Source organism: Nelumbo lutea, chromosome 8, assembly GCF_056320005.1.
Source record: "Nelumbo lutea isolate HS-2025 chromosome 8, American lotus-T2T, whole genome shotgun sequence".
Taxonomy (NCBI): domain Eukaryota; kingdom Viridiplantae; phylum Streptophyta; class Magnoliopsida; order Proteales; family Nelumbonaceae; genus Nelumbo; species Nelumbo lutea.
The window spans coordinates 58,305,740-58,317,003 of NC_142691.1; the positions used below are offsets into that span (position 1 = coordinate 58,305,740).

The 11,264-nt window shown below is 41.3% G+C and overlaps 1 protein-coding gene across 1 annotated transcript; it reads right to left on the minus strand.

The window, feature by feature from the left end:
* Window positions 1–785: 785 nt before the first annotated feature.
* Window positions 786–10,481, minus strand: LOC148844390 (uncharacterized). Its single transcript, XM_088959548.1, has 2 exons — window positions 10,377–10,481; window positions 786–1,592 (listed from the first exon to the last, which is right to left on the minus strand). Exons 1-2 carry the CDS (start codon window positions 10,479–10,481, stop codon window positions 786–788), a joined length of 912 nt encoding a protein of 303 aa, XP_088815674.1.
* Between the last annotated feature and the right edge of the window lie 783 nt (window positions 10,482–11,264).

Sequence of the window (11,264 nt, forward strand, 5' to 3'; positions counted from 1 at the left end):
AAACAATGGGAGAAGGACCCCAAACATCAGAATGCACTAAGTCAAAAGGTGCTTGAATTTCATTACTAGAAGTTGAGTACACAGTTCTACACTGTTTTGATAATTGATAGACCTCACAGACTAACTTTTGACTTGACACACCTTGAAACAATTTCGGAAACAACATTTTCAATGACAAGAACTGTAAATGACCTAGTCTAGCATGCCACAGGTGCAACTTAGATAATGACTCCACATTTGACCATTAATAGTAGATGTTTGAAGGGTTGAACTGATGTTTGCATCCAGGTAGTAGAGGCCTCCTCGCTCATGACCGCTCCCAATCGTTCTCTTCGTCAAACTATCCCGAAAAACACAATGGGTAGGAAAAAAGGTTATGCTACAATTCAAATTCTTGGTAAGTTTTGAAACAGATAAAAGATTTGAAGAGAGATTGGGAACATGTAAGATAGATTTGAGGGAGATGTCCTTGCTTCGACCAACCACTTCTTTCCCATATATGGTAGAGAGGGAACCATCAACAACCTTCATCTTGTCTTGACCAAACATTAAATGATAGGAAGAGAATAAGGAAGACATGTGAGTCATGTGGTCAGTTGCACCGGAATCAATAATCTAGGAGGCTTGATCAATGGAATAGTTGCACTAAATGCTGAAACAACACCTGATCTAGCAAGGGAGGTGGAAGCAAGAGAATTTGTCCTTAGGCGGGCCAGTTCCCGGCTAAGTATCTCTACCTCATCAACTGTGAAATACATAGGCCCATGTCCTTGGGAACTGGTAGTCTATCCCGAAGAAGCGGAAGCAACTGTGGATGAGTGTTTGGAACCTCCATCACTATGACTTGCTGCTAGGTTCCTACTTGTCGAATGGCCCTTCTGGTGCTTCTTCTCTTTCCTCAATGCTGCTGGTTTCAAATGAGGGTAGAGAACCCAATAGTTCTCTTTCACATGTTTTTCTCCCCCATAGTGAGTACATCTCAGGTGTCTCTTGTCAGAGAACTTGTTCCCCCTTTGGCTTGTAGAAATGAGAGCTGAATGTTCTATAGACTGCTCTACTGGTTTAGTCTGGGCATCAACTTGCATCTCCTTTCTTCTCACCTCTTCATTTCTCACAAGATAGTAGACATGATGTAGATCAGGCATCTTATCTCTTCCCAGAATTTGGGACCTTATGTTCTCATATACCGGATCTAGGCCAACCAAAAGTTTGAATGCTCTACCCTCTTCAACTTGTTTGTTGTGTTTCTCCTTATCTTTGGCATTCTCCCAGTCTATGATGAGGTGGTGATCCAGCTCTTCCCACAATCCTTCCAATGTAGCATAGTATGTAGCAACACTCATGTCTCCCCGCTTCAGGGCAGCAATATCTTGATTCAGTCTATAGATTCTATTATTATTCTTTTTCTGCCCATAGGTCTTAGACACCTTCTCCCATATCTTGGCAGCTGTGGAGAAGTGTTGAACCGTCCTAGCTACCCTGGGAGTCATCGAAGCAAGCAGCCAGGACATGACTATAGCATTCTTTTTTCTCCAAACAACATATTCAGCATTCCCTATTTCAGGGTTTTTTCTTCTGCCCGTCCAAATAGCCTATAAGATCCCAGGATGTGATAAAGAGCATGGCTGAAATAGATCATTCCCTAAAGTTGTATTCATCAAGTAACACACTTGTTATCTGTAGGTTGTGCAAATTAGGGTTCTCCAGATTAGGAGACCTCCCACTAGTCCTAATATCTCTAGAAGAAACTTCCCTAGATAGGGAAGACATCTTCTCCGACTTGCAAGAGTACCAAAACTATCACACAGGTTATGTGAAGCCTCTTTAGACTTTCGGACCTTGCAGCACAGTAATCTCAAATCTGAGGGTCTGTTTTAGGGCTGTAATACGCTTCCCACTCTGCTATACTACTCCACTCACTGTTGTCGCAAGCTACCACTTACAGTTGAAGTGTCGAGCCAAAAAAAAAAAAACTCTATTGTGTTTGGCAATTGTTGCTGCAACCCTGACCTAGCTGTTGTGGCTTCTACCACACACCAATCACTGCTATCGTAGGTTAACCTTCACCCATGAACTGCTCTTGGACTGCTGAAATTAGTCCTCTCTTCTAGATCTGTTTTACACAGATCTCACTTAGTCGAATGGCTACACCTTGCTCTATGTATCTCTTAGGGCATCAACTACTAGGACTAACTCCCCTTGGGCCCTACAACCAAGGGAAATCCTAGGTATAGGTTATGCTGTGTTCTACCACCAGACCTAGGGTTTCTTTGCAGTACCAAGATAGAGAGAGAAGTGCGAGACAACTGTTGTAACCAGGCGAGAGAGGTGTTCTACGACTAGACCTAGAGCTCTGATACCATGTTTGCCAAACTAAACCTGTTGAGAGAGCTGAGAAGAAGAAGAAGAGGAAGAAGAAGAGAGGAGAATCTGATGTATTCGAATGGGCATTGTTCATCAGCCGGCCATGTTCACTAATATAAGAGCAATACATAATTTACATGAAAGGACCAGGATGCCCCTGATTAGTGATGGGACACCCAGTCTAATAAAACACAAGATACAATTAGGTCCAATTACTAAGGCCCATTAACTAGAGACTCTAATACCCAACCCAGACAAGAGAATAACAACATATCAACCGAACCAGCACACCCCTTATAAAAAACTTAAAGAAGGCCAAAAAAGTCTGAGCACCCAACACCAGGTAAAAAAGGAAGAGTCCAACTTGACTAGGACTCTTCCCCGCACTCCAGTTCTTCCTGATTTTGATGCCAAACTATAGATCACCTTCTTGATGAATGAAACCCACCAAAAAAGTCCAAGAACTGGGCAATCTGAAGTAGATCGACCAGCCCTCTACCTCCTCATTTAGTTGGATGATCTAGGACTGCATAGACAAACTCCAAGAAACCCTAACCTTGCTTTGATACTGTAGAGAACATTGATGTGGGCACCACGGCTGTGGTCTCCACTGTGTTCGTATGGCAGCATGTGTAACCTTTGTTAGTCATGTCAGTGTTAGTTAGTATTTATCTTAGACAGCTTGTTATTTCAATTTGTTATTTATTTCAGTCTTTTATTTGTTTTATTTGCCATGTAAGTATTAAGGGCAGTTCTGTCCTTTACTACAAGTAGTGAACATAACCTATAAATATTAAGAGAGTGGCGGTGGCAGACTCATTCTATATGTACCTCATTTCAAAACCCTTGTGCATTTATGCTTCTTCTCCTTTCTTCTTCCTCTTCCTTCTATTTTCTCAATCCAAAATCAGTTGGGATTCAAGACTGATTGTAGTCTTGATCGACTACTTGGTATCAGAGCCTATCTAGGGTTTCTCATGTGAGTCTAGTCCATCCGACCACATGAGAACTATCTAGGGCTGGAAACTTACAAAGGACTGTTCATTGGCTGATTCTTGGAGGTTACCAAAAAAGTTTAGCAGTTGTTCGAAGACTTGTCGCGGCTTTCAGAGTGTTTTGGTAATCAGGAAGAATCAGAGGAAGTTAGGGTTCAGGCCACGATTGAAGGTAGCAATCAGAATTCTCTGGGTAAGTCTTTATTTTTCCCTTGAGATTGCTGTCAATCAAGGTAGGTTGGACCTATCTAGGAGGAGAGCGGCCGAACCCTCCTATTTTCTCTTGGAGGTGATCAGTTTTTTTTAGGGTTTGTCATTTACCCTACGTTTAGACTTGACTGTGAATTCTCTTGGAAAGTGCCTGAGCACTTTATGTTCTCACAAGGGTCTTCCTAACCATACAATTGAAACCCTAATTCTACCTCAGCTCTACAGAGTGCTTTCTAAGTGAGTTTCAGACCTGGTTTTGGCTTCCGAACCTGTTTTGAGAGTGAGAACTGTTATCAGACTGCATATATTCTGATTGCTGATTGGTTTCAGATCAGATCTGAACTGATTTCATACAGTTTTCTGATTGTGATTGATTGTTTTAGTGCTGTTTTCTAGTGTGGAAACCCTAATAGTTCCTAACTACTGATTCTTGACCAAGAATGGAGTTCAAAAATCTGGGAGAAGGTGTGTTTGGGAACAACAGTTCTGGTAGTATGTCTAAGACTGCGTTTCAAATCACAACTGTGAGATTTGATGGATCCAATTACTTGGAATCAGCCCAATTAGCCATGATGGCTATTGGGGGAAAGGAAAAACTTAGCTATATATTGGGAGATGTGAAAGAGCCTTCCAAGGAGGACCCAATGTATACCAAGTGGGTTCAGGAGAACTACTTGGTTATGACATGGTTGTACAACTTGATGCAGTTAAATATCAACCGAAATTACTTGTGGGCAAAGACAGCCAAGAAGACATGGGATGTAATGAAGGAGACCTACACCCAACCCCTTAATGTTGCTAGGGCCTATGAACTAAAGTGTGAAGTGAATAACCTTAAACAAGGAGAGAAACCAGTCTCTGTGTATTTCTCTACACTGAAATCACTTTGGCATGAAATTGACCATCTGGAGACTCTTGAGTGGGAAAGTCCGAAAGATGCACAGACCCAAAGAAAGCAAGTCGAGACCAATATGGTGTTTGAATTTCTGGTTGGCCTTAATTCAGATTATGACATTGTGAGACAACAGATACTGACAAGAGACAGTGTAACCCTTTCTCAAGTATACTCCCTAGGTGTATAGTGAAGATACCAAGAGGAAGGTTATGATGCAACATCAGCCCTTTCCCCCAGCCCTGGCAGTAGTTAAACTTAAGTCTAGGGGTGATACAGAAAGAGGCATGAAGAAGGAAGACAAACGGGATCTGGTATGTGAACATTGCAAGAAACCCAAGCATACAAAAGATACAAGTTGGAAGTTCCACCCTCATTTAGTCCCAACAAAACTGAGGAATAAAAGGGGTAATGCTCATATGGCTATGAATACAGATTTTGCATCCTTGTCACGCACAAAAGGCACACCCCTAGATACCTTAGCTATTGTTCGGGCTGCCCTGATACAGTTGGAAAAGGAGGTTGGGAATTCGGCCCAGTCATCTCAGTCACCATCAGCCTCTGCCACATTTGCATTTGCTCATTCAGGTACCCGGGCTTCAGCCTACCATGCTTCAGCTCCAGGTAATACTGAACACTATTGGGTAATAGACTCAAGAGCATCTGACCATATGACTAGCTTGACATCATTGTTCACTACTTATCACTTGTCTTCTGGTAGAGATAAAGTATCCATTGCTGATGGCTCTCTTGTTCCCATTTCTGGCAAGGGTGACATCAAGTTATCTAATACTATCTCTTTATCCTCTCTCTTGCATGTTCCTAAACTTGACACTAATTTCCTTTCAATCAGTAGTATTACCAAACATCAAAACTGTTCAGTAACCTTTTTCCCTGACTGATGTGTTTTTCAGGACTTGGAGACGAGGAAGGTGATTGGGACTGGCCTGTTAGAATGTTAGAATGATGTCTCTTTGTATGAGTGTTCGACTGATAAGAGTTCGTATTAGCCCATACTTAAGTTTAAGTTATCCTGTAACTGGGTCTGTGTTAATGAGCCTAAGCCTGTTTAATGTTTTAAGTTAACTGGGTGTCCCATCACTAATCAGGGGCATTCCAGTAATTACTTGTATCTTGTACTACATTCAAATATAAATAATAGCATGGTCGACTAGCTAGTACAGTTCTACATTCACAGCATATCAGTGGTTTTCTTCTCCTCTCCTCTACTTCGAGTACAACTCTCAAGCTCACATGGTATCAGAACACTAGCTTCTCTTTGGTTTCAGCAGGCGCACTAGCTTTTACTTTCTCCTCTCTTGTTGTTCTTTCCATCTTCTTCCTTCTTCTTTTCTGGGTTGCTGAAAAAACTAGGGTTGTAAGAGAACAAAGCAGATTCGAACCTAGGGTTTCCCTTGGTTGTAGGGCTCAAGGGAGGTAAGGCCCAGAAGTGGATGTCCTACTAGGTTCTTTTATCAGCAAATAGTAGCTATTTGGCTACTAAGAGAGGTCTATATAGGATAGACCTAGTTGAGGACTGATTTCAGCAGTCCAAGCCCTAGCCGAAAGGGGGAGAGCTTCTCCACAACTGTAGCGTTGAAGCCCTAGCAAAACCAACATAGCACAGTGGTAAACAGCTCCAAGTTCAGGTGGGTTATCAGTCTGGAACCTCTCACCACTACTGTACCCAAACTGCTTCAGCTCAAGTGAAGATTTCCTAAGGAGCAGCTTGCTCTAGATTGTCCAGCATTGTACCCGAACTACTCTAAGACTGAAGTCAGCATGTCCTCATTATCCGTAGAAGTTTCATCCAGAGATAATAGACCTGCCGCAAGGTCCTCTAACCTAGAAAACCCTAATCTGCACAGTTTACAGATTACAAGCGTATTGTTGGATGAATATAACTTTAGAGAGTGGTCCATCTCAACAAGGTTGTTCATTACTTCTCGTGATCTCACCGTCTATCTAGATGGAGACAAGAAAGAACCTGAAGTTGGCAATCCTGAGCATGTCATGTGGTGCAAGGAGAATGCCACAGTCATGTCTTGGTTGTTGGCCTCCATGACTCCTCGGGTGGCTAGAACTGTTCATCATTTCCCAACAGTCGTGAAGATTTGGGAGAAAGTATCCAAGACCTATGGTCAGAAAAAGAACAATGCTAGAATCTATAGATTGTACTGTGATATTGCAGCTCTAAGGCAAGGAGACATGTCCGTGGCAACATATTTTGCAACCCAGGAAGGCCTTTGGGAAGAGCTTGATCATCACTTGATATTGGATTGGGAAAATGCCAGGGACAAGGAGGATAAGCAAATTAAAGAGAGTAGAGCCTTCAAGTTTCTGGCTAGCCTAGACCCAGTATATGAGGGTATAAGGTCACAAATTCTAGGGAGAGATGAATTACCGGAGCTTCACCATGTCTATTACCTGGTAAGGAATGAAGAAGCCGAGACAAGGGAGATGCAAGTTGACTCCTAGACACATAGACTATCTGGAGAACATTCAGCCCTAATCTTCACTAAGGGAAATAGATATCCAGACAAGAAGTCCCTGAAGTGTACCCATTGTGGTGGTGAGAAACACACAAAGGAGAAATGACGTGGAAGAGATGAAGAGGCTGAAGGAGTTCTTAGTTTTAGAATTTGAGATCAAAGACCTGGGAAATCTGAGATATTTTCTTGGGATTGAAGTTGCTAGATCAAGAGAAGGAATATACATATGTCAATGAAAATAAGTGCTAGATCTCCTAGAGGAAACAGGCATGATGGGGTGCAGGCCAGCAGGCACTCCAATAGAACCGAACCATGGACTACAAGAATCAATGGGTGAGGAATACTGTGATAAAGAGAGGTACAAAAAATTGGTAGGAAAACTGATATACTTATCCCTTACTCGGCCAGACATTGCCTATGCAGTGCATGTTGTCAGTCAATTTATGCACTCACCAAAGATCTCTCATATGAGAGCAGTGGAAGGAATTCTCAGCTACTTGAAGACTTGCCCGGGAAAAGGAATTCTATTAAGCAAAAACAGAAAACTTGAAAGGTACAAAGCCTGGTTGGTTGCAAAAGGGTTCACTCAGACTTATGGTATAGACTATTTGGAGACCTTTGCCCCACTAGCCAAGATGACCACTATTTGAGTTCTATTATCCCTTGCAACAAGTTATTCTTGGCCCTTGTTCCAGATGGACATTAAAAATACTTTTCTGAATGGAGATTTACAGGACGAGGTCTACATGTAGTTGCCCCTTGGATTCTATGATATAGAGACAAGTAAGAAGGTTTGCCAACTGAATAAGGCATTGTATGGATTAAAGCAGTCCCCAAAAGCTTGGTCTGATAGGTTTAGACTAGCCCTTGGAAAATTCGGTTATGTACAGGCCCAGTTAGATCATACACTATTCATTAAATGGGTGGATTCTTCTTTGACCCTACTTGTTGTATATGTGGATGATATTGTAGTGACAGGGAATAATAGTAGTGAGATTGAGTCCCTCAAACAGCTTCTTCATCAAGAGTTTGAGGTGAAAAATCTTGGTGCACTGTGATATTTTTTGAGTATTAAGGTTGTTAGATCTAAACAAGGGATCTTTATCTCCCAGAGGAAATATGTTCTAGATCTGTTGGCGGAAACTGAAAAGTTAGGTGTCAAGCCTGCCGATACACCCATTGAACAGAATCACAAGATTAGTGCAGAGGGTGGTGAGCCTCTTGAAGACAAAGTTATGTTCCAACGGTTGGTTGGAAAGCTCCTATATCTCTTCCTCACTCGGCCAAATATTAGTTATGCAGTCAGTGTTGTTAGCCAGTGCATGCATTCCCCTAGAACTAATCATCTTCTTGCAACAGAGAGAATATAAGCATACTTGAGGAGATGCCCAGGTAGAGGTATACTGTTCAAGAACAATAATCACATGAAGGTGGAGGTCTATACAGATGCTGATTGGGTTGGGAGTGCTAATGACAGGAGGTCTACCTCTGGATATTGTGCCCTTGTGGGAGGTAACCTTGTCTCTTGGAGGAGTAAGAAACAAAGGGTTGTTTCCCGCTCTAGTGTCGAAGCTGAACACGGGTCAATGGCTAATGGAGTTGCTGAAATCCTATGGATGAAATCACTACTTGAAGAGTTGGGTATTGATTATGAGAAGCCCTTGATGTTGTATTGTGATAATCAGGTAGCTATTAATATAGCTCACAATCCGGTGCAGTATGACAGAACTAAGCATATCAAAGTTGATCGACATTTTGTCAGAGAGAGGGTCTCATCACAGGAAGTGTGTCTCCCGTATATCACCTCCAACATGCATCTCACAGATCTTCTCACCAAGGTTGTACCAAGGAAGAAGTTAGAGGTAGACATATTCAAGTTGGGAATGACAAATATCTATTCCCAACTTGAGGGGGAGTGTAGAGAACACTAATGTGGGCTCCACGGATGTGGTCCCCACTGTGTTCGTATGACAGCATGTGTAACCTTTGTTAGTCATGTCAGTGTTAGTTGGTAGTTATCTTAGACAGCTAGTTATTTCAGTATGTTATTTATTTCAGTCTTTTATTTGTTTTATTTGCCATGTAAGTACTAAGGGCAGTTTTGTCCTTTCCTACATGTAGTGAACATAACCTATAAATATTAAGAGAGTGGTGGTGGCAGACTCATTCAATCTGCCCCTCATTTCAAAACCCTTGTGCACTTCTGCTTCTTCTCCTTTCTTCTTCCTCTTCCTTCTATTTTCTCAATCCGAAATCAGTTGGGATTCAAGACTGATTGTAGTCTTGATCGACTACTGATACCAAGTAGAAATCTGTTGAACCAAAAAGATATGTAACAAAAGAAAAGGAAAGAAGCATTTCTTGTGGAAGAAGAGAAGGAGAAGAGAAGAGGTTAAGAAAGAATGAGCAATCAGATCTGGTCGCCCTCTCCTGTTGGTATTTATACTTTAAGTAAAAATAAGTACAATGACTAATATGCCCTTATAGGGTGGCTAACACACAAAACAAAAAAAAAAAACTCAATAAAAAACTTAAAAAACACCACTCCAAAGGGTCCCAACAAGTGTGTTGTGGTCCCCACTCCCTATCTAAACAAATAATAAACAAAGGTAACTAACAAAACTGCACAAAATCCTCAACAAAAATCGATCCATTAATTAAAAATATATGGGATTAAGTACATCCTGATGACCAAAATGTCATCCCCAAGAACTACAACCAGAGTTACAAAGAGGCCCAATATGGATGCTGCCTTGCGGCTTCTTGTTTGGCTAAAGTATCTACTAATCCATTTGCACTCCTCATGATCCATTGATCTACCTGAAATCAGCATTTATATCCTTTGCTAATCTTTTCACTTCCCTGAGTAGGCCATGGGATATACGTCTGTTACATCTTGCCCAAGATATAACAATTTTTGAATCCCTTCCATTTCCACCTATTGAAAACCCAATTGTTTTGTCAGCTGGAGCCCCTGTAGGAAAGCCAATAGCTTTGCCTTTGTTGAATTTGTAATGCCAATTGGCCTGGGATATAGAGCCAATATCTTACCTTCCACATTCCCGATTTCTCTGCATATTCCTGTCATTCCTGGGTTGCCCATAGAGGTTCCATCAAAATTCAGTTTTAGTTTGCTAGCCTTTGGTGGTTTGCACTCAACTCTTAGATATTTTTATCAATAATAGAAATTACATTCATTAAACAAGTTAGAATGGTAAATAGCAAAGAAGGGAGAGATAAACAAGCCCATAAGTGATTTCTTCCCACCCCTTGTTTTGCTAGAGAATCAGCAAAAGAATTAGCATCTCTTTTCACCCATTGTAAAGTGACCTCCATCCCTTGAAGCAGCCTTCTAATCATTCTCCTCTCATGAATATATTCCCACCATCCCTTATCCCCTTCCTTTTGCAACCATCTAATTACCAACTTTGAATCGCTCTCAATTGAAAGCTTGTGAATATTCAAGTCCTTTGCTTTTTGTATTCCTTCCATGACAACAAATATTTCAACTCTTGGAGCATCACCCATCCCTATTGGACCAGAGAACAAAGCAACGATTTTTCCTTCCTCGTTTCTAAACACACATCCAATACCAAATGGACCCAAGTTACCTTCACTGCTACCATCAAAATTCAACTTAATGAAACCTCTTAAAGGTGGGGACCAATTTAGTCTATAAGCCACCTTAAGAGGAGCAGAATTGACAATTTCCTTCCACTAGTTGGAGTGTCCTCAAACAGCTTCAAGGTCTTCACCCAATGAACCACTTTGATGGATATGGCTTCTATCATCACCTCCCTATTCCTTTCTTTTTCCACAAATATTCTTTGATTCCTTTCGTCCCATAGTGTCCAACAAATTGCTGTCCTTGTGCATTGCCATAGAATTCTACTCCTCTTATTTGGTCATCTAACAAAGATAGAGGAGAATAGGCTTTGAACAATAGGTGGGGGTTTCCATCTACACCCAAACAAAGAGAGTAACCATTCCCAAATTGAAAAAGGAAAAGGGCAAGAGATTAATAAATGATAGCAAGACTTATTGTTGGCCTTACAAAAAGCAAAGTTCAACTCTTAGAATTTCCTTTTCTCTATAAGACTATGTTGTTTCCTTCCATGCCCTTCGGATATTAGTTACTGAGAAAAGTTGAAGACTGTCTAAGGATTTTATCCACAATGCAATCTTCCACTTTTATGTTGTCGATGACCTCTTCCAAAGTTATATTTTCTAGCAAAAATTTTGTTATTTATTTCCTCCCATATTCCCCAAGCAACAACTACCTTAGTAGCTCTCCACATTGTTCTCCCTCTC

Excerpts from the sequence above, each read along its gene's own strand:
- LOC148844390 (XM_088959548.1), bottom strand. The coding sequence starts at position 10,481 with ATGGGTGATGCTCCAAGAGTTGAAATATTTGTTGTCATGGAAGGAATA. Across the intron at positions 1,593-10,376 it reads TTGAGAGCGATTCAAAGTTG|GCTATTTGGACGGGCAGAAG; the intron begins GTAATTAGATGG and ends GGGATCTTATAG.